Below are 27,050 nucleotides of genomic sequence, written 5' to 3'. Positions count from 1 at the left end.
TAGGAATAGGAAAGGCGAGGTCACCCTGTTAGGAGTCTTTTACAGGCCTCCTAATAGTCCTAGAATCATTGAAGAAAGGATTGGGAAGGTGATTCAGGAGATGAGTGACAGTAATAGGGTGGTTGTTATGGGGGACTTTAACTTTCCTGATATTGATTGGGAAAGCTATAGCTCAAGTTCGTTAGATGGGTCAGTGTTTGTTCAATGTGTGCAGGAGAGTTTCCTGACACAATATGTAGACAGGCCAACAAGAGGTGAGGCCATACTGGATTTGGTTCTGGGTAACGAACCAGGCCAGGTGTTAGAATTAGAGGTAGGTGAGCACTTTGGGGATAGTGACCATAATTCGGTGATTTTTACACTCGTGATGGAGAGGGATAAGTGTGTACTACAGGGCAAGAATTATAGCTGGGGTAAGGGAAATTATGATGCGGTGAGGCATGACTTAGGATGTGTGGCTTGGAAAAGTAGACTCCAAGGCAAGAGTGTAAATGATATGTGGAACTTGTTCAAGGGGCAACTATTGAGTGTCCTTGATAATTATGTACCGGTCAGGCAGGTAGGAAAGGGTCGTGCGAGGGAGCCGTGGTTTAATAAGGAATTGGAATCCCTTGTTAAATGGAAGAGGGCGGCCTATCTCAAGATGAGACGTGAAGGTTCAATTGGGGCGATTGAGAGTTATAGGGTAGCCAGGAAGGACCTGAAGAGAGAGCTAAAAGCAGCAAGGAGGGGACATGAAAGGTCCTTAGTAGATAGGATTAGGGAAAACCCTAAGGCTTTCTATAGGTATGTTAGGAATAAAAGAATGACTAGGGTAGGAATAGGTCCAGTCAAGGATAGTAGGGGGAAGTTGCGTGTGGAGGCGGAAGAGATTGGGGAGACACTGAATGAATACTTTTCTTCAGTATTCACTCAGGAACAGGGCATTGTTGTCGATGAGAATACTGAGGCACAAATAAGTAGAATGGATGGCTTTGAGGTATGTAGAGAAGAGGTGTTGGAAATCCTGGAAAAGGTGAAAATAGATAAGTCCCCTGGGCCTGATGGCATTTATCCTAGGATTCTCTGGGAAGCAAGGGAGGAGATTGCAGAGCCATTGGCCTTGATTTTTATGTCCTCTTTGTCTACAGGAGTAGTCCCAGAAGACTGGAGGATAGCAAATGTGGTTCCCTTGTTCAAAAAGGGGAGTAGGGATAGCCCTAGTAACTATAGGCCGGTGAGTCTCACTTCTGTTGTGGGCAAAGTCTTAGAGAGAATTGTAAGGGATAGGATTTATGCACATCTAGATAGGAATAATGTGATCAAGGATAGTCAGCATGGTTTTGTGAAGGGCAAGTCGTGCCTCACAAACCTTATTGAATTCTTTGAAAAGGTGACGAAGGAGGTTGATGAGGGGAAAGCGGTAGATGTGGTATATATGGATTTTAGTAAGGCGTTTGATAAGGTTCCCCATGGTAGGCTACTGCAGAAAATACGGAGATATGGCATTGAGGGTGAGTTGGAGGTTTGGATTAGGAATTGGCTGGATGGAAGAAGACAGAGGGTAGTAGTTGATGGCAAAGTTTCTTCATGGAGTGCCGTCACTAGCGGTGTTCCGCAAGGATCTGTTTTGGGACCATTGCTGTTTGTCATTTTTATAAATGACCTGGAAGAGGGGTTAGAAGGTTGGGTGAGCAAGTTTGCGGATGACACGAAAGTCGGAGGAGTTGTTGACAGTGAGGAAGCATGTGGCAGGTTACAGCAGGATATAGAGAAGCTGCAGAGCTGGGCAGAAAGGTGGCAGATGGAATTCAATGTAGCTAAGTGCGAGGTGATTCACTTTGGGAAGAATAACAAAAAGATGGGGTACTGGGCTAATGGTCGGATACTTGGTAGTGTGGATGAGCAGAGGGATCTTGGTGTCCATGTACACAGATCTCTGAAAGTTGCCACCCAGGTAAATAGTGCGGTGAGGAAGGCATATGGCGTACTGGCTTTTATTGGTAGAGGAATTGAGTTCCGGAGTCCTGAGGTCATGATGCAGTTGTATAAGACTCTGGTACGGCCGCATCTGGAATATTGTGTGCAGTTTTGGTCGCCATACTATAGGAAGGATGTGGAGGCATTGGAACGGGTGCAGAGGAGGTTTACCAGGATGTTGCCTGGTATGGAAGGAAAATCGTATGAGGAAAGACTGAGGCACTTGGGGCTGTTTTCACTAGAGAAAAGAAGGTTTAGGGGTGACTTGATTGAGGTGTACAAGATGATTAGGGGGTTAGATAGGGTCGACAGTATGAACCTTTTCCCGCGTATTGAGTCGGGTATTACAAGGGGGCATAGCTTTAAATTAAGGGGGAGTAGATATAGGACTGATGTTAGGGGTAGGTTCTTCACTCAGCGAGTCGTTAGTTCATGGAATGCCCTGCCAGTAACAGTGGTGGACTCTCCCTCTTTATGGGCATTTAAGAGGGCATTGGATAGGTATATGGAGGATAGTGGGTTAGTGTAGTTTAGGTGGGCTTGGATCGGCGCAACATCGAGGGCCCAAGGGCCTGTACTGCGCTGTATTCTTCTATGTTCTATGTTCTATGTTCTATGTAGATGTGCATTTGCAATGCCAAGGCACACAAGGCTATGGGCCAAGTGCTGGAAAATGGGATTAGATTTGTAAGGTGGTTGTTTTTGACTGACACTAGGTAGAAGGGTCCTTTCCTGTGCTGTACACCTTGATGACCCTATGACCAGAGTTTTTGCATCTGATTCCAATCCGGTGACCCTCTGCTTCCAGTGTACATAAACATGGCCATTAATGGGAGGGCTGAACTATGTTATACCCTAGAATTAAAAGCTTTGCAATGCTTATCATTTAGGCTCACATATGCCATCAACAATCATTGGGGCAACATAGTAACAACTGAAAATTCCCAGAAATATGTTGCAGTATGATGACTGGGGGAGAAATGAACGAAAGAAAGAACTAATTGACATGGCAAACAGATACAGGGATCTGACTCTTGCAAAGATACTTGACAGAGCCTGTAGAATTAAGAAAAGTATCATTCAGGAGAAAAGCAGGAACAGACTATTGAGTTTGTTAAGCTCTCACCCCTACTTTGACCATCACAGTTGTCAGATCCTAGTCCTTAATGACCTTAAATGCTAATCTTCACCAGCAGTGTTGACTGTTTCACCATATTGTCCATTATGAAGCTGCTGCTCAACAATACAGACAGTACGATGTAGCTCAGTGACAGAGTTTGTGTTCTGCATGTGCAACAAACAGCATTCAATTCAAGCCATGAAATCTGGTCGATTTCATAGATTCAGAGAACGTTACAGCGCAGTACAGGCCCTTTGTTGCGCCGACCTGTGAAGTTAATCTGATGCCCATCTAACCTACACTGTTCCATTATTATCCATATGTGTGTCCAATGCCCGTTTAAATGCCCTTAACGTCGGTGAGGCTACTACTGTTGCAGGCAGGCCATTCCACACCCCTACTACTCTCTGAGTAAAGGAACTACCCCTAATACCTGTCTAAGTCTATCACCCTTCAATTTAAAGCCATCTCCCCTCATGTTACCCTTCACCATCCGAGGAAAAAGGCTCTCACTGTCCACTCTATCTAACCCTCTGATTATCTTATGTGTCTCAATTAAGTCACCTCTCAACTTTCTTCTCTCCAACGAAAACAGCCTAAGTTCCCTCAGCCTTTCCTTGTAAGACCTTCCCTTCATACCAGGCAACATCCTAGTAAATCTCCTCTGAATCCTTTCCAAAGCTTCCACATCCTTCCTATAATGTGGTGACCAGAACTGCACACAATACTCCAGGTGCGGCCTTACCAGTGTCTTGTACAGCTGAAGCACGACCTTGTGGCTTTGAAACTCAATCCCACTACCAATAAACACCAATACACCATATGCCTTCTTAACAACCTTCTCAACCTGGGTGGCAACTTCCAGGGATTTATGCTCCTGGACACCAAGATCTCTCTGTTCATCTACACTGCCAAGAATTTTACCATAAGTCCAGTACTCTGCATTCCTGAAGTGAACTACCTCACACTTTTCCACATTAAACTCCATTTGCCACTTCTCAGCCCAGCTCTGCAGCTTATCTATGTCCCTCTGTAACCCACAACATCCTTCGGCACTATCCACAACTCTGCCTACCTTAGTGCCATCTGCAAATTTACTAACCCATCCTTCTACGCCCACATTATTTATGAAAATAACAAACAGCAGTAGCCCCAAAACATATCCTTGCAGCACACCACTGGTAACTGAGCTCCAGGATAAACATTTCCCATCAACAACCACCCTCAGTCTTCTTTCAGCTGGCCAATTTCTGATCCAACCCGTTAAATCACCTTCAATCCCGAAACTCCATATTTTGTGCAATAGCCTACTGTGTGGAACCTTATCAAACACCTTACTGAAGTCCATATACACCATGTCAACCGCTTTACCTTCATCCACCTGTTTTGTCACCTTCTCAAAGAACTCAATAAGGTTACTGATGCACGACCAACCCTTCACAAAACTGTGTTGACTATCCCTAATCAAATTATTCCTTTCCTGATGATTATAAATCCTATCTCTTATAACCTTTTCCAATACCTTACCCATAACCGAAGTAAGACTCACTGGTCTATAATTAACAGGGTTGTCCCGGCTCCCCTTCTTAAACAAGGGAACAACATTTGCTATCCTCCAGTCTTCTGGCATTACTCCTGGTGACAATGGTAACACAAACATCAAAGCCAAAGGCTCTGCAATCTCCTCCCTGGCTTCCCAGAGAATCAGAAGATAAATCCCATCTGGCCCTGGGGTCTTATCTATTTTCAGATCTTCCAAAATTGTTAAAACCTCCTCTTTGTCAACCTCAATCCCATCTAATCTAGTCGCCTGTATCTCTGTAACCTCATTAACATTGTCTTTTCCCAATGTGAATACTGATAAAAAATATTCATTAAGCGCTTCCCCATGTCTTCAAATTCCACACACAACTTGCCATTACTGTCTTTCATTAGCCCTAATCTTACTGTAGCCATTCTTTTATTCCTGATATCCTATAGAAGGCCTTAGGATTTTCCTTGATCCTATCCAACAACTTCTCATGTTCCCTCCTGGCTCTTCTTAACCCTCTCTTTAGATCTTTTCTGGCTAACATATAACTCTCAAGCTCCTTAACTGAGCCTTCACACCTCATCCTCACTTAAGCCTTCTTCCTCTTGACAAGAGCTTCAACTTCTTTAGTAAACCATGGCTCCCTCTCTCGACAACTACCTCCCTGCCTGATAGGTATATACTCATCAAGGACCTGCAGTAGCTGTTCCTTGAATAAGCTCCACATTTCAAGTGTGTCCCTCCCCTGCAGTTTCCTTCCCCATCCTACACATCCTAAATCTTGCCTAATCGCATCATAATTGCCTTTCCCCCAGTTATACCTCTTTCCCTGTGGTATATACCAATCCCTGACCATTGCTATTGTAAACATAACCGAATTGTGGTCACTATCACCAAAGTGCTCACCTACCTCCAAATCTAACACCTGGCCGGGTTCATTCCCCAGTACCAAATCCAATATGGCATCGCCCCTTATTGGCCTGTCTACACAATGTGAAAACCCTCCTGCATACATTGAACAAAAACTGACCCATCTAAACTACCTGAACTATTGTATTCCTAGTCAATATTGGGGAAGTTAAAGTCCCCCATAACAACTAGGAGAAAGTGAGGACTGCAGATGCTGGAGATCAGAGCTGAAAAATGTATTGCTGGAAACGCGCAGCAGGTCAGGCAGCATCCAAGGAGCAGGAGAATCGACATTTCGGGCATAACCCCTTCTTCATAAGCTTATGCCCGAAACGTCGATTCTCCTGCTCCTTGGATGCTGCCTGACCTGCTGTGCGTTTCCAGCAACACATTTTTCACCCCATAACAACTACCCTATTACTCTCGCTCCTATCGAGAATCGTCTTTGCTATCCTTTCCTCTACATCCCTGAAACAATTCGGAGGCTTAAAGAAAATTCCCATCAGGGTGACCTCTCCTTTCCTGTTTCTAACCTCATCCTAAACGACATATTTAGATTGGATTTAGATTATTTAGATTAGATTTAGATTTAGATTAGATTACTTACAGTGTGGAAACAGGCCCTTCGGCCCAACAAGTCCACACCGACCCGTTGAAGCGCAACCCACCCATACCCCTACATTTACCCCTTACCTAACACTACGGGCAATTTAGCATGGCCAATTCACCTGACCTGCTGTGGGACTGTGGGAGGAAACCGGAGCACCCGGAGGAAACCCATGCAGACACGGGGAGAACGTGCAAACTCCACACAGTCAGTCGCCTGAGGCGGGAACTGAACCCGGGTCTCCTGCGCTGTGAGGCAGCAGTGCTAACCACTGTGCCACCGTGCCACCCACTCATCAGTGGATGAGTCCTCAAATGTTCTCTCAGCTGCTGTAATATTACCCTTGATTAACAATGCCACATCCCGCCTCTTTTACCATCTTCTCAGTTCTTGCTGAAACATCTAAAACCCGGAATCTGCCACAACCATTCCTGTCCCTCCTCTAACCATGCCTCTGAAATCGCCACAACATCAAAATCCCAGGTACAAATCCATGCTGCAAGTTCACCCACCTTATTCTGGATGCTCCTGGCATTGAAGTACACACATTTCAAACCAAAATCCTGTTGCTGGTGCCCTCTCGCGACCTTGTAAACCTATTCCTGATCTCATTACCCTCAACCTCCTGTACACTGGAACTACAATTCAGGTTCCCATCCCCCTGCTGCATTAATTTAAACCCCCTTGGAGAGCAATAGCAAATTTCCCCCCAGGATATTGGTAGCCCTCTGGTTCAGGTGAAGACCATCCTGTTTGTAGAGGTCCCACCTTCCCCAGAAAGAGCTCCAATTATCCAAGAATCCAAAACCCTCCCTCCTGCACCGTCCCTGCAGCCACGTGTTCAGCCCCGCTCCCTCCCTGTCCCTCACTTCACTAGCACCTGGCACGGGCAACAAACCAGAGATAACAACTCTGTATGTTCTAGCTCTAAGCTTCCACCCTAGCTCCCTGAATTTCCGCCTTAAATCCCCATCTTTCTTCCTACCTATGTCGTTGGTGCCTATGTGGACCATGGCTGGGGGCTGCTCTCCCTCCCCTTCAAGGCTCCCAAAAACACGATCAGAGACATCACAAACCCTGGCACCTGGGAGGCAACACACCAATCATGAATCTCTCTCGTTCTCACAAGATCTCCTGTCTGTCCCCCTTACTGTGGAGTCCCCAGTGACTAAAGCTGTGCTCCTCTCGCCCCTTCCCCTTTGAGCGACAGGGACAGACTCTGCGCCAGAGACCTGTGCCCCATTGCTTACCCCTGATAAGTCATTCCCCCTCCAACAGTATCCAAAACGCTATACTTGATGTTGAGGGGAACCACCACAGGAGATCCATGCACTGCCTGCTGGTTCCCTTTCCTACCCTGATGGTAACCCACCTTCTTTACGTGGCTGTGGAGTAACTACCTCCCTGTAACTCCTCTCAATAGCCCCCTCCGCCTCCCGAATGATCCGAAGTTTATCCAGCTCCAGCTCCAGTTCCCTAACAGTTTTCGAGGAGCTGGAGTTGGGTGAACTTCCCACAAATGAGGTCAGCAGGGACACTAGAGGTGATCCTTACCTCCCACACACTGCAGGAGGAACATTCAACTGCCCTAATATCCATTCCCACTATTCTGAATTCCCAAATAGACTAGCGGAAAATAAACATGAAAGAAAACATTTGTCATCTTACCAACCAACGCACAGAATTTTTTTTTTGGTTAGAGGTGGAGGATGGGTGGGAGACACTACCTGAGTGGTGTTTCGGTAAAGCAACCACTCAAATACATAACCTCATGATCTCGCCGACTGCCTTCAGGAATTGAAGAAAAATCGGAACTAAAAGAAATTCAAACTGTATACTCATATATTCCGATAGGTCCTGCTGCTCCCTGGAGACCTCGTGACCTCTCCGACTGCATCCAGGAACTTTCACAGTAGAGTTCTTAACAAAATGCTAAAATCTCGGTTCTGATCACTGTACATCGCGATTTACAACGTAAGGAGAAAATAAACAAAAACAGAAATTGCTGGAAAAGCTCAGTAGGTCTGGCAGCTTCCGTGAAGAGAAATCAGAGTTAACATTTCAGGTCTAGTTCTGAGGAGGGGTCACCTGACCCAAAGCATTAACTCTGAATTTCTCTTCACAGATTCTGCCAGACCTGCTGAGCTTTCCCATCAATTTCTGTTTTTGTTTCTGATTTACAGCATCCGCAATTCTTTCAGTTTTGCACTTATATATCTTTTTGTAAACTCAATAAAGTGCATGAGGATACTAAACAGTAGGTGTATGTAAATATGTCTTGAAGGACTTGGCCCAGTACTCAGCTGAGAAAAACAGAGATACGTTCAAGGGCAGACCTAAATGTTAAGTTTGTTTGTTATTAATTCATGTGATGTGGGTGTTGCTGGCTAGGTCAGCATTTACTGTCTATCTTTAATTGCTGTGGAGAAAGTGATGCTGTGCTGCCGTTTTAATTGCTGCAGCATTGGACCGTAATCACATTGCAGTGCTCTGAGGGAGAGACTTTCAGGATATTGACTCAGTAACAGTGAAAAACAGAGATATAGTTCTGGAGGGTGTGTCACTTAAAGGGAATAATCTGCAGGTGGTGGTGTTCCTAGGTGCATCCCACTGGGTATAGAGGTGATGGCTGAGTGGTATTATCATTGGGCTGTTAATCCAGGGACCCAGGTAATGCCCTGGAGAACCTGTGTTCAAATCCTGCCATGGCAGATGATGGAATTTGAATTCAGTGGGAATTATGAGTCTAATGATCACCATGCCAATTGCTGGGTTACTAATGTCCTTTAGGGAAGGAAACTGCCAACCTTACCTGGTCTGGCCTACATGTGACTCCAGACCTACAGCAATGTGGTTGACTCCTTTACTGCCCTGTGGGCAAATAGGGATGGGAATAAATGCTTGCCTAGCCAGTGATGCCCTCAATCCCCTGAATGAATAGAAGGTGGTACAGATTGTGGGTTTTGAAGATGCTTTCTAAGGACTAAGGCATCTGGATGGGTTTATGAAGAGGAAGGGTTTAGAGGGATATGGGCCAAGTGCTGGCAAATGAGACTAGATTAGGTTAGGATATCTGGTCAGCATGAACAAGTTGGACCAAGAGGTCTGTTCCGTGCTATACATCTCTATGACTCTTGGTGAATTGCTGCAGTGCATCTTGTAAATGGTACACACTGCTGCTACTGGATGTAAGTTGGTGGATAGGATGCCAATCAAACCTTTTCCCGAATAAACTTCACAAGCATTGTTGGAGCGGCACTCCTCCAGACAAGTGGAGAATATCCCAAAATATTCCTGATGAAGGGCTCCGGCCTGAAACGTCAATTTTCCTGCTCCTCGGATGCTGGCTGACCTGCTGTGCTTTTCCAGCACCACACTCTCAACTCTGATCTCCAGCATCTGCAGTCCTCACTGTCTCCTAATATCCCAAAACACTCCTGACTTGAGTTTTATAGATGGTAGACGGGCTTTGGGAAGACAGTATACTCATCACATCTCACTTATGCAGATAGGTACCAAGTTCTGAACCTCTCAACATTTACAAAGGCTGATCTGATCAACGTTTACAAAATAACAAGGGATGTGATGACTTTTTCAACTGGACCTATTAGGAAGGATGAGGATTCACAATTAGACTACAAAGGGTAGAACTGGGTTGGATATTAAGTAGTTTGTACTTTCCTCAGACGATAAGGGAATGAAAAATTGTTCACTGCACATCAGAGGAGTGTTAGCTCTTGTACTGGCTGAGGTTAAGGATTGTCTTGTGCAAGGCAGGGGTAATCTGTGTATTTAAACCAGGGTCCATGTAGAATCCTGGACTAACAATGATCATCCAAAGAGATTGCATTGAATTGTTTTTTAATCTTCCTTTCCTGGGTTTTGATCCCACCTTCTGTCATCTCCTCCAGCACTACACTCCTCTAATACTTGCTCTCCTCCCATCCTGACCTCTTGCCCATCTTGAATTTAATAATTCCATTGTTCATGACCCTGCCTTCAGCTGCCTAGGCCCCAAACTCTAGAATTCTGCCAGTCAACCCTTCCATGCTAAAGCTCACTGATAAAGTCATACAGTACAGAAACAGACCCTGCAGTCCAACTCATTTGTGCTGACCAGACATCTCCTATTCTTTGAATAAGTTTTTAATCATCTACTCTAACCACTCATATGTGGTTCAGTGACAAATTTTGTTTCTCAGAGCTCCTGTTAAGCACTTGGGAATTTTGTGATGTTAAAGGTGCTATATAAATGCAAATTCTTATTTTTTTTTCTCCCTCTCCCAGGCAATCCAGGGTGGTAGATAGAATAGAAACAAGGCACCACGAATATATCCTGTTAATATTGTATGTTCATTTTAGATAATCCAACCCTTCCCTATCTTTTCCATTGTTTGCTAAATGCCTTGCGATGAAATAATCACACAGTCAGCCAGTCACATTTACAACCATCTACCTGCTAATTTATCACATCAAACCAAAAACATTTAGTCAGAAGCTACCACAAGGAATGTCAAATGGAAGTACCAACATTCAGAAGGCAAGCTGAATCTTCTCATCATGTAATTTTAATTCCCATACGACGGATCAAATGAAGTCATCCACTTAATTGAAACGGCCAAACAGCTGGAGAGAGGCATTTGCGTTTGGATCAGTGTTCTTCCTGTGACTCAGCTGGAAGCACTCTCATCTCTGAGTCAGAAGGTTGTGGCTTCAAATCCAAACTGCACTCCAGGACCAGGCATTGTCTTAGTGGCCATTTGTTGGACTCATACAGCCAGAGGTGCTGGGGACACTGTTCAAAACCCACCATGGAAGATGGTGAAATATGAATTCAACAAAAAAGAGAACCCCCTAATATGGTCTTAAAAACAGATTTTCTGGAAAAGTTCAACAGGTCTGGTAGCATCTGTGAAGAGAAATTAAAGTTAACATTTTGGGTCTGGTGACCCTTCCTCAGAACTGAGTTAACTCTGATTTCTCTTCACAGATGCTTCCAGACCTGCTGAGCTTTTCCAGCAACTTCTGTTTTTAGATAAGATTAGATTAGGTTCCCTACAGTATAGAAACAGGCCCTTCGGCTCAACAAGACCATGCCAACCCTCCAGAGTAACCCACCCAAATTCATTCCCTATCCATTATTTACCCCTGATTAATGCACCTAACACTATGGGCAATTTAGCCTGGCCAATTCACCTGACCTCACATCTTTGGACTGTGGGAGGAAACCAGAACACCCAGAGAAAACCCACACAGACACGGGGAGAATGTGCAAACTCCACACAGGCAGTCACCCGAGACAGGAATTGAACCCGGGTCCCTGGCGCTGTGAGGCAGCAGTGCTAACCACTGAGCCACTGTGCCACCCCTTGTTTCAGATTTTATTCACTAAATGTGGTCATTATGGCAAAGAGTCCAACCTAATATCTACTCTTCATAATAGAAGTCTTAGCCCAGTCCTCCCCAAATCGATACAGTTTGCATATTTTTAAATGACATCGCTATTGTAGAAACCTTGATCAGCTCAGGCTTTGTGCATGTGCACAGGCCTGTCTTACAGAGATATAAATAGTAAATAGAGCATTAATCTAGTCCAAAAGCTAGTGCTTCCAAATAAACCTGTTGGACCTGGTGTTGTGTGATTTTTAACTTTGTCCACCCTAGTCCAACACCGGCATCTCCTCATCATATTTTGAAGAAAGGTAGATGGGTTCTTCCTATGCCCTGGTCAATAGATATCCTTCTATCACCATCCATCAAAATACATTATCTGGTTATCCCACTGCGGTCTGTGGAGCTTGAAGTGTACAAATTGGCTGCTGTGTACCCTACATTACAGCAATGAATATTGTGGAAGGGCTTTCAGACACTGAAACTAATGGGCGGCACAGTGGCACAGTGGTTAGCACTGCTCCCTCACAGCACCAGAGACCCGGGTTCAAATCCCGCCTCAGGCGACTGACTGTGTGGAGTTTGCACATTCTCCCCGTGTCTGCGTGGGTTTCCTCCGGGTGCTCCGGTTTCCTCCCACAGTCCAAAGATATGCAGGCCAGGTGAATTGGCCATGCTAAATTGCCCGTAGTGTTAGGTGAATGGGTAAGTGTAGGGGTTTGGGTGGGTTGCGCTTCGGCGGGTCGGTGTGGACTTGATGGGCCGAAGGGCCTGTTTCCACACTGTAGGTAATCTAATCTAATCAAATCTAAAAAATCAACATTGCAATTATATCACAGAGCTGCTCCTCAATGAGCAATGTGGGAGGAGTTAAGAGAGAAGACAGAAACAACTGGAGATGAAGACAGAATCATGGTGAGTCACTGTGAGATTTTAGAAAGCTTCACAGTGTCGAGATTCTGAAGCTAAAGACACCATAGATATCCTATTGGTCTTATCCCCTTTCAATCATAGGAGAGGTGATGGCTTAGTGATGTTATCAGCGGACCGTTAGTCCAGAGACCTCAGTAAATCAAGTGCAGATAAGCATGTGGAATAGACTGACTAGTATTAGGCCTGGAGTTTATGGAATACTCTTCTAATAATGTAACAATAAGATGAGAGTCTGGGATCTCTGCGCCCAGTTCTGAAGACAGTTTGTGACCTCAATTTGTCTTTGACCACACTACCATGAACATAGACTCATGGATTTGGGCATAAAACCACATGAAAAAATGTGTGATTAAACTTCAAAAGCACTTCATTGGCTGTAATGTTCTTTAAGACACAGGTCATGAAAGAGGTCACAGAGGTCACACAAAAAAGTCTTTATTTTCATAACATAGTGACAGCATAGGGTTATTTCAAACCGGTGAGGTATGAAAAAATAGGTAAATCTTTCCAGGACTATACAAGGCCACTTAGAAGAAAGTAAGGGCTGCAGATGCTGGAGATCAGAGTTGAGAGTGTGGAGCTGGAAAAGCACAGGTGAGGCAGCATCTGAGGAGCAGGAGAATCGACATTTCGAGCATAAACTGTTCATCAGGAATGTGGCTTGTGGGCCGGGGCTGAGAGATAAATGGGAGGGGTGGGTCTGGGGGGAATGTAGCTGAGAATGCGATAGCTAGATGAAGGTGAGGGAAAAGGTGGTGGATGGATGAGGAGCAGATGGATGGGAAAGGTGATGACAGGTCAAGAGGGCGGTGCTGAGTTGGAGGCTTGAGACTGGGATAAGGTGAGAGGAGAGAAACAAGGAAACTGGTGAAATCCACATTACTCCCGTGTGGTTGCAGGGTCCCAAGGCGGAAGATGAGGCGTTCTTCCTCCAGACGTCGGGTGGTTAGGGTTTGGCAGTGGAAGAGGTCCAAGAGCTGCATGTCCTTGGGGGAGTGGGAGGGGGAGTTGAAGTGTTCAGCCACGGGGCGGTGGGGTTGGTTGGTGCCGGTGTCCCAGAGATGTTCTCTGAAACGATCCGCAAGCAGAGGAGGCTACATCGGGTCCCCAATGTAGAGGATCTTTCCACATCCAACAGAAATGTACATTCACCTCCACTAATGTCACCTCCTGTATCCGTTACACCCAATGCGGTTTCCTCTACATTGGGGCAACAGGATGCCAACTTGAGGATCATTTCAAAGAACATCTCTGGGACACCAATACCAACCAACCCCACCACCCCTTGACTGACCACTTCAACACCCCCTCCCATTCCACCAAGGACATGCAGGTCCTGGGCCTCCTCCATTGCCACTCCCTAACTACCTGTCATCTGGAGGAAGAACACCTCATCTTCCGTCTTGGGACCCTGAAACCACACGGGAGTAATGTGGATTTCACCCGTTTCCTTATTTGCCCTTCCCCCACATTATCCCAGTCCCAACCTCCAGCTCGGCTCTACCCTCTTGACCTGTCCACCATCTTTCCCATCTATCCACTCCACCCTCCTCTCCGACCTATCACCATTACCCCCGCTGCCTCCATCTACCTATTACATTCCCAGCTACCTTCTCCCCCAGCCCCACCCCCCTCGGCCCACAAGCCTCATTCCTGGTGAAGACCTAATGCTCGAAACGTCGATTTTCCTGCTCCTTGGATGCTGCCTGACTTGCTGTGCTTTCCCAGCACCACACTCTCAACTATACAAGGCCATACCTGGAATATAGTGAACAGCTCTGCACATCTTATCTGAAGATAGATAACTGGCTTTGGAAATAATCCAAAGAAAGTTCACTCAGCTAACCCCAGATGGATAGACTGTTTTATGAGGAGATGTTGAGTAGGTTCAGACTGTACTTATTGGAATTTAAAAGAATAAGAGGTGACCTTATTGAAACATACAAGATTCAAAGGGAGCTGTGGGGGTGGTTGCATTGAAAGGTTAATAGAGCTATGTAGGAACATATAGTAATCAGTTCAACCACAATATTATTGAATGGGAGAGTGGGGGTGAGTGACCGGGTCTTGCTGTAAATTCATATGTTCGTGTGTTACGTACCGTTGGTTTTATTTGATCAATAGAAAACTTAGATTCTCAGGAGACAACGGTGATCTTATAATGCATACGAGGATGTTTCAAAGAAATGTTCTCTTGCAACATTAATGTTTGTAATATAAAAATGTTTCCAATTTGTTTCCAGCATGAAAGACTTTATGATATTTCAATTAAAATATGCATGTAAACCATATCAAAAATATAGCTCCCATTACACTCAAATTGTTTTGCAATAAGGATTTTTTTGTTTTGATGAGAGCATCATTGGCTGGGCCAGCATTTATTGTAAAGAGGGCAGTTAGAAGTCAACCCACGTCACTGTGGGTCTGGAGTTACACATGGGCCAGCCCAGATAGTGATGGCAGCTTTCTTCCTGAAAGGGCATTAGTGAACTGGATGGTTTTTCTTCCCCCCCCACCCCGAGATTACCAGTAAACCATTGCTGATTACCAATGCATTCTTAATTGCATTGAATTCAAATTCTACCATCTGCATGGTGGGATTTGAACCCAGGTCCCCAGAATAATTGGGTCTCTGGATTAACAGCCCAGCAATAATACGACTAAGCCATCATCTCCCCTAGTAACTGGAAGGGGATAAAACCGATAGGATATCCAAGGGGTCTTTGGCCCCAAAGACAAAAAGATTTGAGAATCTCTACATTGTGAAGCTTTCTAACGAAAAGACATTCAAGTCCAGTGTAAAAAGAGGTGAGCAATGGACAAGAAAGCAATAGAGCACTTATTAGACACAGCCACGGGATGAGCCAAAGCTCTCTACAAACAGTGACTTATTTTTGAAATTCACTCACTGTTGTAATGGAATTAAAAACTTCTGACGTGTACACTGGCATTCATACAGTTTGGCCAATGTGCTGTACACAAACAGCCATTCCATTTAATCACATGTCAAAGATGCTGACTAGCTTTAAATGTTGTTTATTGAGTATTTCTGGAAAAATCTCCAACATTATGAAAGAATTGCTAAAGGAAACAGACCGAGATGTGTGTTGATAGGAGATACAGCCTAATAACTGTGTCCCAACATCTCAACGATCAGATTTGTTAAATTTTGCCAACATAACCTCTGCTTTCACCTCAGCTCGGAGTCAAGCGAGAAGCCTCAGCTCCAGCAATTGAAACGTAATCCAGGGTGACCCTTTATTGAGTTACATCCCTCAAACTTATTGCCTTCACTCTTTGCTGAACATAGGCTTTTGGCCCTTGGTTTCAAAACCTCCATTATCTAATATCTCAAAGAACACTGCATCATCTTTTGACTGGATGCTTTCCAATATTCTGGACTCAATATTAAGATCAGCAACTTCAGATTAGAAACATCTTTCCTGTTTCCTTAGATACCAGTGTCAGTGTAAATGCACCCTGAAAAACCTAGCAGGAACAACAGCATGAGTAAAATATTCCACAAAGTGGAACATTCACACTCAATACACTTTAAAAATACTTCAACACTCGTCGTAACAATGGATAACCACTTCAAAAGAGACACTATCTTTTTTGATACAAAGTTTACTAAACAGTCTCAACTTTTGCCAAATGTACCACCAACAAATTTAGGACAAGTAATTTGGTCAAGTGAAGAGAAATGACCAAACATGTCTCTGTCATGGTCTTACGGTGTCTATCCCTACGGTGCTCCCCCATCCCAATCGCACACTACATGAAGTGAGTCCACTCTGCTCCCACTCTACTTTAGTGATGACTCCCTACCTCCTGGTAAAGTTAAATTTAGTTTTCTGGTAGACAAATTCTTACAGCATCACACAGACAGGTCATTTGCCTTGAGAATGTTGCAACTTGTGCTATCTAATCTGAATCACGATAACGTCACTGCTATGTCAACAAGCAAGAGGTCAAGTCCCATCTATGTTGAAATTGTGGCGCCTCATTAATGCACTGAAGCATTCAGCTGCAAATAATTCTGGCCTCATTTCATTCTTGTTTTGCGACCGCGCTCTCCCAAGGTCTAAAGCTCTGGAATTCCTCCCTATGCTTCCCAATTTTCTCCTCCTTCCTCCTTTAGAACACTCCTTAAAACCCACCATCTTTTGTATCATCTAACCTAATATCCCACATGGCTCATGTTCATGTCTCATTTTGTAAATCTGTGAAGCAGCTTGAGAGGTTTCATTATGTTAAAGGTGCTATATAAATATACAGGGTTTGCTGTTCTCAGTAACAAACCACCTTGCTTCGCACAACATGGAATATTTACTGCAATAAATCCAAATGGTCTTCTCTATCTGCAGTTCAATTGAATATAATCAAAGAGGTGTTGACTCTCATCAGTCTGAATCAGAGCTTGGAATCTCCATTATGTCATGCAGCTAATACAGGGCGAAGCAATTTTCTTCCTCCATCGTTGTTGTTGATTGAGAGACAAGGTGATGTATCAACTAGTGATCCTCCTTTAATGGTTTATGCAATGGTTTGAGGGAGCAATTTTCATAGCTTTGTAGGTTTAACTGTAACAATGAAGTGAAGTTGTGCCACAATAGCGGTCCAAAAGAAATAAGATGATGATTGGGTGGCACAGTGGCTCAGTGGTTAGCACTGCTGCCTTACAGCGCCAGGGACGTTGGTTCAATCCTACCTTCGGGTGACTGTGTGGTGTTTGCACATTCTCCCTGTGTCTGTATGGGTTCCCTAACACAGTCCAAAGATGTGCAGATCACGTGAATTGGCCGTGGGAAATGCAGGGTTACAGGAATGGGGTGGGATGCTGTTTGGAGAGTTGATGTGGACTTGATGGGACAAATGGACTGTAGGGATTCTATGAACGAAGCATTGGGAACCAGGGTGATGAGAGATAATCAGACAGAGAAAGGCTTTTCCAAACTGACATGGTCCCCTCCAACAAAAGTTGGTTTCATGAGAAATGAGCATGGGGTTTATTTCAAACGAGCAACCTATGGCCAAACAGGGTGGAGATTAGATCAGAGTGGTGCTGGAAAAGCACAGCAGGTCAGGCAGCATCCGAGCAGCAGGAAAATCGACGTTTCAGGCAAAAGCCCTTCAGCAGGAATAGAGGCAGGAAGCCTCCATGATGGAGAGATAAATGGGGAGGGGGCCTGGGGAGAAGGTAGCAAAGAGTACAATAGGTGGATGGGGGTGGGAATGGAGGTGATAGGTCAGAGGGGAGGGTGAAGCGGATAGATGGGAAGGGAGATTGACAGGTAGGACAGGTCATGAGGACAGTGCTGAGCTGGAAAGTTGTTAGACTTGTCCCTGGACGAAAACGGTCCCACGCAATGAGCTGATGGGAAGTTGCAGGAGGAGGGAACACCCCAGGTAGTTTCAATGACTACCAGCCCCAAAACAGACTTGTATTTATTGAATGACTTTACCATGCAAGAACATCTCAGCTGCATTTCAAGGAGAGAGAAAGAGAGAACAAATGCATAGAAGAAGTGCATGCAAAACTGTAATGAGATCCTTAGGACACATGATTAGTTAAGATCATTCTTTTTTTCCATTCTGGAGGGGTTAATATTGACCAGAAACTGATTTGGATCAGTCATTTATATACTGTAGCTCCAGCAGCAGGTCAGAGATATGGAATTCTGCAGTAACTCACCTTAGCTCCCACTTGCCCGGATGGGTGCAGCCCCAACAATACTCAAGCAGCTCGACATTATCCAGGACAAAGCAACCCACTTGATTGGTACACATCCACAAGCATTCACTCCCTCCACCACCAACATTCAGTAGCAGCAGTGTGTACTATCTACAAAATACACTGCAGAAATTCACCAAGGCTCCTCCAACAGCACCCTCCAAATTCACAACCACTTCCATCTAGAAGGACATGGGCAGCAAATACATGGGAACACCACCCCCTGCAAGTTCTCCTCCAAGCCACTCACCATCCTGACTTGGAAACATATTCATTCAGTGTTACCGGGTCAATGTCTTGGAACTTTCTCCTTAAGGAAATTGTAGGTCTACCTGCAAAACATAATGTGGAGTGCCAGTGTTGGACTGGGGTGGACAAAGTTAAAAATCATACGACACCAGATTATGGTCCAACCTGTTCAACTATAACCTGGTGTTGTGTGATTTTTAACTCTGCAATGCATGGACTGCAATGATGCAAGACGGCAGCTCACAACCACCTTCGCAAGGATAATAAGTGCAATAAATGCCAGCCTAACCAGCAATGCTCATATCCTGTAAAAGGATAAATTACAATAGTAATAATGTTTCAAGGTTGTTTTTAAGGGGAAGGAGAAGTAGGGAGGATGGATTTGGGGTGAATGTCCCTCACAAAGGAGCTAAAGATTCTTCCACAGATAATAGAGTAAAAAGATGGGGAAACACTCAATGTAGAGCCAGAGGGCTGAAGGTCATGTTGAAAGGATGAGGAAGTGTAATTATCAACTGAGTCAAGACCATGCAGGTAATTGAAGTCAATTTGAAATTTAATACATTGGATGATTGAAAGCCAATGTAGGTCAGGGAGTGACAGGCGAGCATAGCACAGTATGGGCAGTTGAACTTTGAACAAGTTGTAATTTATAGTGATGTAGGATGTGCAGTTGGTGTTAAAGAAGCGCTACATGCAGAGCTTAGCATCAATGACCACACCCATGAAAAGACCACCCATCCTTCCCAAAATATGATGAATCTTTACATGCACATGATCTGAGGAAATGTATAATTTCCAACAGGAAATCCAGCACTATATTCCAGTTTACCCAAATATATCACTTGTTAGTGCTCATTTAATCTCTGGTACATGAAGGAATATACATTTTAAGCCCAAAGCTAAATTATTACACAGTTATCTTAGCATAAAACCACTAAATAAAAAAGCATCCAGCATAATCTGCATGGTGTATATATCTACACCAGTAACAACTTTACAATTCTCAACATGTATCAAAACAACAAAGCTGTTGATTCTACAAAATCCCACAACATTAAATTGCTCCTTAAAACACGATTACTGTTTACAATGCAGTATATAGTCATTGCCATACATCAACCTCATTGTTGACCTCAGATTGACACAAAGCCAGCCACAAATGGACCATCAAAATCACTTTGGGATACAATCAGAACCGAGCTCTATTAAGGTCTCAGGACTGCATTTGGGTTGGTTGCGTTTTATTTTCTTTATTTGTTTGTAGGATGTAGGCATCACTGGCAAGGTCAGCATTTCACCCATCAGTAACTGCGCTTGATGTGAACATTTCAGGGGGCAGCTATTGGGACCCACATTACTGTGGGTCTGGAGTCACGTGTAGGCTAGACTGGGCAAGGACGGTAGATTTCTGCTAATGCTTTCACACTCGATGATGACAGCTGTCATGGCCTTCATAAGTGAAATTAGTTTGAATTTAAATATCACCGGCTGTCAGGGTGGGATTATTAACCTGGGCCTCTATATTGCTCATCTGTTGGAAATTACCACTGGGCTATCACCATTCTGCATGTTGATATGGTCAGTAACTGAATCTCCTGAGAGTCTACATATTCGCACTGATAATTTAAAGATATTAACATATCGATCCAATGAGCTTTACAACAGTTACTTAAACAGTATGTGCTCTATCTAATACAATAACAGCTTTCATTTACATATCACCTAAGATACTTGAAGCTGCTTGTCAGGAGCATCCTCAACTAAATCTGACACTGGACTGCATAGAAACAGGAGTAGGCCATTCAGCCCATCAAGCCTGCCTTGCCATTCAATACGATTACAAGATCAAAAGTTTCAATGCTTTTTGCTCACTCCATCCCGTGGGGCACACAGTGGCTCAGTGGTTAGCACTGCTACCTCACAGCACTAGGGATCCAGGTTTAATTCCACCCTCAGGTGTCTGTCTGTGTGGAGTTTGCACATTCTCCCCGTGTCTGCATGGGTTTCCTCCAGCTGCTCTGGTTTCCTCTCACAGTCCAAAGATGTGCAGGTTAGGTGGACTGGCCATGCTAAATTGCCCAGTGTGCAGGCTAAGTGGGTTAACCGTGAGAAATGCAGAGATAGGATGGGATACTCCTTCGAGGGTCAGTGTGGACACAATGGGTCAAATGGCCTGCTTCTACACTGTAGGGATTCTATGATTCATATCCTGTACACCACTGGTAATCAAAAATCTATCAATATCTACCTTAGACATTGTCCACTGCCCTCTGTAAATTCTCAGGGTTCACAATCTTGAGTAAAACAAACTCTCCTCATCTCACACCCAAATGGCATTTCCCTTATTTTTAAACTGTGCTCCCTGATTCTAGAGTCACCAATTAGGGGAAACATCTTCCCTGCACTTAATCTGTCTAACCCTTTAAGTATTTTGTAGGTTTCAATAAAATCACCTCTCATTCATCAAAACTCTCCAGTCCCAGTTTGCCCAATCTCTCTTCATAGGACAGCACCACTGCCCTGGGAGCAAGTCCCACTGTCCTTCCTCGACAGCAATATCTTTCCTGAGAGAACAAGGCTAAAATATAAATATTAGGACAGTTGAACAAAAGCATGGCAAGTGCAGTATGATATAAGGAATCTCTTAGAGTAACAATAGACAGATCAATTCAGGGAAAGAATTCTACAGTTTAAGCACCAGGCAGGTGAAGTGAAAGGAGAGAAAAAGTGGAGAGAGATTAATTGTTCTAATTTATCCAGACAACATCCAAACCAAGTGTGGAGAATTTGCCTGTCATATTACCACACTTGAGCTTCCCTCAAGTCAGAACGATATAGGTTTCTGAACCTTACTCCAAAAGATTTGAGTGAATCCTTTTAGACTGACATCTGAACGTTGGAGTCAGGCTGTGCAGCACTGGTCAAAGTCTCCACATTTCACAGGAGATACCAACACATACCAGGGCACACTGCAGATTCTACAGCACTTGGAAGAGTCAGAGACAACCACTGCTACATCAACCCCAGCACAGTCAGCCAGTGACCTCACCTCATCCCTGGGATCTTGCTGTACTTAGAACAGCTGAACATTTTTTGTCCACAGGTCAATACTACCGCATGGAAAAATAGCTTTTTAGATTCAGAAAGCTTCAAGAGACAGACGTGTTAACGACATGGAAACAGTGAACAATTTACATCGGGAACAATACCCTTTAACAGCGATAATCGCTTGAAAACCACTTGCTGAGGGGCTACACCGCAAGAAATACAACTAGTCTGTACAGAAAACAAGGCATTTTCCATTTAAGATATATATATATATATATATATATAAAACAAATAACTCAACAATGGCGCTGATTAGAACTGACAGCACAGTTAGTTAAAAAGGGGATAAAAGAACAAATCTTTAGGCATCACAACTTCCTTCAATTTCGCCTGGTTAGGCATTTTCAAAGTAATTCCAAGCATTTACAGGGCGAAGGTCGAGTGGGGAGGAGAGAGCTCCAAACTTTAAACAAAGTTAACTTTTTTTCTGTCTCTCTTTTCTCATCATTGCCAGGCCTTGCAGTATCAATCGGGGAGGATTTGCAGCTGGTATTGGGAGGGCTCTCAATGGGAGTCCGGGAGGCCCCGATGGGAGCCACAGTCTCCGGGCTGGGCGGTGGAGGGGGAGACAGAAACTTACCTCTGGGGAAGCCCAGGAGCCTGTACAGCTCCCTTACTGACTGCATATCGCCCGGCATTCCTCATCGTCCCAGCGCTCGGCTGTCCCGGGGTTACACAAACCACCGGCAGTGTCCCAGCCCCGCTTGAAAACCCGCCCGACTAGCGGAGGGAATGGGTCGGTGCAGAAACTTGCAAAGCATCAAAACGGTCCGCATTCCCTTTCCGGGAGATGCAAGATTTAATCTGCAAACATTGCAATTCCATGCGACATTGTCATGGTGCCTTTTTCCAAGATTTATGTACATAAATGTATTTCAAGGTTGTTCTAAAATCATAATGTAGGGGAATAACTGCGGGAACAGGAATTTCTGGAAAAGCTCATCAGATCTGGCAGCATCTGTGAAGGCAGAGCGGAATTAACGTTTCCAGTCCAGTGACCCTTCTCTGCTTTCTCTCCACAGACCTGCTGAGATTCTCCAGTATTTTTCTGTTTTGGTAATAATACTGTCAATTCCTAAGATGTGCAGGTCAGGTGAATTGGCCATGTTAAGTTGTCCATAGTTGTTATTAGTCGGGGGGTGGATTACTCTTCGGAGGGTCGATGTGGACTTGTTGGGCCCGAAGGGTCTGTTTCCACATTGTAGGGAATCTAATCTAATCTAAAAGTCATTAGTGTCAGAGAAGTAAGTTAAAAATCACACAACACCAGGTTATAGTCCAACAGGTTTATTTGGAAGCACTAGCTTTTGGAGCGCTGCTCCTTCATCAGGTGATTGTCGCTCCAAAAGCTAGTGCTTCCAAATAAACCTGTTGAACTATAACCTGGTGTTGTGTGACTTTTAACTTTGTCCACCCGAGTCCAACACCGGCATCTCCAAATCATGTCATAGAGCTGTATAACACGGAATCAGACCCTTCAGTCCAACTCATCCATGCTGACCAGGTATCTGAAATCAAGTCATTGTACTATCTTTCACTCTTGGATAGGCACATGGAAGAGAGTACGATGAAGGGCATGTCGGTTAGTCTGATATAAAAGTAGGATAAAAGGTCGGCACAACGAAGGGCCTGTACTGTTCTATGTTCTAAGTCATCTCAGCAAAAGTGAGTAGTGATTAGATTCATTACAGTGTGGAAACAGGCCCTTCGGCCCAACAAGTCCACACCGACCCGCCGAAGCGAAACCCACCCATACCCCTACATTTACCCATTACCTAACACTACGGGCAATTTAGTATGGCCAATTCACCTGACCCTGCACATCTTTGGACTGTGGGAGGAAACCGGAGCACCCGGAGGAAACCCACGCAGACACGGGGAGAACGTGCAAACTCCACACAGTCAGTCGCCTGAGGCGGGAATTGAACCCGGGTCTCAGGCGCTGTGAGGCAGCAGTGCTAACCACTGTGCCACCGTGCCGCCCACTAGTGCTAGCTGCTGGAAACCAGAGTCTAGATTAGCGTGGTGCTGGAAAAGCACAGCGGGTCAGGCAGCATCCGAAGAGCAGGAAAATCAACATTTCGGGGGAAAAAACCCTTCACCAGGAATTTATCCCTCCCATTTATTTCCACCCTGGAGGCTCCCTGCCTCCATTCATGATGAAGGGCTTTTGCCCAAAACGCCAATTTTCCTGCTCCTCAGATGCTGCCTGACCTACTGTGCTTTTCCAGCACCACTCTAATCTAGACTCTATGTTCTAAATCAATCTAGTCCCATTTGCCAGCACTTGGCCCATATCCCTCTAAACCCTTCCTATCCAGATAGCCATCCAAATGCTTTTTAAATGTTGTACCAGCCTCCACCACTTCCTCTGGCAGCTCATTCCATACACGCACCACCCTCTGCGTGAAAAAGTTGCCCCTTTGGTCCATTTTCAATCTTTCCCCTCTCACCCTATACCTATGCCCCTCTAGTTCTGGACTCCCCCACCCCAGGGAAAAGACCTTGTCTATTCACCCTATCCATGCCCCTCATGATTTTATAAACCTCTATGGGGTCACCCCATAGCTTCCGATGCTCCAGGGAAAACAGCCCCAGCCTATCATCCTCTCCCTTTGGGTTCAATTGTTGAAATTATTTATATTGTGACTGTATCTTTTCTGAAATCATAAAACAGACTGAATGTCCAGTTCTCCACCACATCTGTCACATCTTCTATCTTGCTTTGTCATTGCTTCCTTATCCATGAGGAATTTCCCTCTGGATAGCTTTTGCTGAGGTGGTTGTCAGTGGTCAGCACAGACTCTATTCCTCAGTCACCTACTCCCAGCCTCTCCTTGGCTGACTGGACAGTGCTGAGGCAGACCACCATCTGACCTCTGGTCCAGGCCATTGCAATGCTCTCCAGGCCAATCCCTCCATCATGCAGTATCAGTAACACAGAGTTGGTCTTTATTTGACATTCATTCACGGGCTGTGGGTGTCGCTGGGCAGGTCAGCATTTATTGCTTGGTCCTAATTACCCAGAGGGCAATTAAGAGTCAACCACATTGCTGTGGGTCTAGAGTCACATGTAGACTGGGTAAAGATGGCAGCTTCCTTCCCTGAAGCACTATAGCCTAGATCCTGACTCCAGTCCAACGAGCTGACAAAATGGATTTAAAAGGGACCTAAGGGGAAACTTTTTCACACAGAGGGTGGTATGTGTATGGAATGAGCTGCCAGAGGAAGTGGTGGAGGCTGGTACAATTACAACATTTAAAAGGCATCTAGATAGATACATGAATAGGAAGAGTTTAGAGGGATATGGGCCAAGTGTTGGCAAATGGGACTAGATTAGTTTGGGATATCTGGTTGGCATTGGCAAGTTGGACCGAAGGATCTGTTTCTGTGCTGTACATTACTATGACTCTGTTACTCTATACATTGACTCCCTGTCCAGGAACACTTGCATTTAAAAACTTTTATCCTTCTTCCCAGGGTAGGATGGAGTCCAAAACTAGAGGTCATGGGTTTAAGGTGAGAGGGGAATGATTTAAAGGGGAATTAAAGGGCAAGTTTTCATGCAGAAGGTGGTATGTGTATGGAATGAGCTGCCAGAGGAAGTGGTGGAGGCTGGTACAATTACAACATTTAAAAGGCAGCTGGATGGGTGTATGAACAGGAAGGGTTCAGAGGGATATGGGACCAATATTGGCAAATGGGACTAGATTAATTTAGGACATCTGGTCAGCAAGGATGAAGGGTCTGTTTCATGCTGTGTATCTCTATGACTTTTCAATGCCCCATAGCTTCACCACTCCCAAGCTCAGTAACCTTATTCAGATCTTCAGGACTCTGAGATGTTCACACCCTCCTATTCTGGCCTCCACTCAATCAATGACAGATTTATTATGACTTGAAGGAGCCTTTAGCTCTGGAACTCCCTCCTTGAATCTTGTCTCCTCTTTAAGTCTATTCTCTCCTGTAAGATGCTTCTTAAAACACCTCACTGTCCACATGCACAGTCACTGTCCTTTATATTGTGGTTCAGTGTCAAATGCTGTTTGACAGCATTGATGTGGAATGCCTTGTGTAAAGGCAGGGTCCTTTATTTGACTGTAGTTTTTGTTTGTAGAAATGAAAGTAAAGACCATTTTAAAATCAAGCATTGTGGAAGGAGTTACTGCACTTTTTAAAAAGAAGTTAGTGAACCTCATTGTAAGTGGTGGTTACACTGCTATATTGTTCAGGAGTTTGGCTCCAACAGCTAACACCACAGGGGCATTTCTGAAATGAGATTCAACTGGAAGCAAGTATCTAATGGCCAGCTGTGGCTGACAAAGTCCATCTACCTGCCAACAGTGATCTGATTGGGTAGTTGAACAGCTTGTGGGTATGAAGGAGATTTCCAGGAGCCTTCGGACCTCAGGAAGAGGTGGTGGTGGTCTCTCTGCTGTAGACAATACCTGAAACCTGAAGAAAATCAGTTATCTCTCCCACAAGTTGATGTAAACTGTCACTTCTAACCCACATGTTAAAGACTTGATCATTTGTGAAGTAGTCACTCTGTGCTTCTTGTAAAAAAAAGTGAAAGGTATGGGAGAAGAGAGATTGAAGAATAGTGAGCTCTGTCAAGCAGAAAGATCATTTCAGTGAATCACATGGATAGGGGCCAGTAAACAGCCTTCCCAGTTTTTCACTCCATCCATAACACCAATATTTTTTCTCTGCATGTGTATATAGGGAATGCTTTGTAAGGATGTTTTAAGTTCATTGTTGTATATCCACAGACCAGTTTCTTTTAAAAGATTTCATTAATGGGATTGTGGGCATCACCGGCTAGGCAGCTTTTATTGCCAATCCTTAATTGTCCAGAGGGTAGTTAAGAGTCACTAATGTGGATCTGGAGTCACATGTAGGCCCGACCAGGTAAGGAGGGCAGATTTCCTTCCCTGAGGGATATTAGTAAAATAGATGGGTTTTTATGACAACTGATGATGATTTCATGATCACTATTATTGACATTGGGTTTCAATGCTAGATTTTTTTAACTGAATTTAAGTTGTACCAGTGGACAAAATGGGATTAGAATTATGTTCCCAGAGCATTAGGCTGCATCCCCCAGATTACTAGCTCAGGGACGAGTAAAGACTTATTCATTTTTCTTTCTTACTTTCACTTTTTTTTTAGATTCCCTACAGTGTGGAAACAAGCCCTTCGGCCCAACAAGTCCACACCAACCCTCCGAAGAGCAATCCACCAAGTCCCACTCCCTACATTTACCCCTGACTAATGCACCTAGTACTACAGGCAATTTTAGCATGGCCAGTTCACCTGACTTGCACATCTTTGTGCTGCAGGAAGAAACTGGAGCACCCGGAGGAAACCCGCACAGACACGGGGAGAATGTGCAAACTCTACACAGACAGTTGCCTGAGGTGGGAGTTGAACCTGGGTCCCTGGCACTGTGAGGTAGCAGTGCTAACCACTGAGCCACCATGCCACCCCATTAATAACCATGATT

The 27,050-nt window shown here is 44.6% G+C and overlaps 1 protein-coding gene across 6 annotated transcripts in view; it reads right to left on the bottom strand.

Annotated features, from left to right (window-relative positions):
- The window catches only part of LOC122561319 (uncharacterized), a 164,785-nt gene extending 142,545 nt beyond the window's left edge, over positions 1-22,240 (bottom strand). For all 6 annotated transcript variants that reach the window (XM_043713011.2, XM_087998748.1, XM_043713012.2 and 3 more), the window contains exon 1: positions 22,125-22,240. In XM_043713011.2, the coding sequence (XP_043568946.1) occupies positions 22,125-22,182 (58 nt within the window). In that variant the 5' untranslated portion in view covers positions 22,183-22,240. The remainder of the gene's footprint in view (positions 1-22,124) is intronic.
- Between the last annotated feature and the right edge of the window lie 4,810 nt (positions 22,241-27,050).

The sequence above is a fragment of the Chiloscyllium plagiosum genome, unplaced genomic scaffold (genome assembly GCF_037043375.1).
Source record: "Chiloscyllium plagiosum isolate Xiang-an unplaced genomic scaffold, Cpla_swu_hap1 HiC_scaffold_22, whole genome shotgun sequence".
NCBI classification, from domain to species: Eukaryota; Metazoa; Chordata; class Chondrichthyes; order Orectolobiformes; family Hemiscylliidae; genus Chiloscyllium; species Chiloscyllium plagiosum.
Note: the sequence above shows the minus strand (reverse complement) of the source record. Positions and strands in the feature narration are given on the sequence as shown.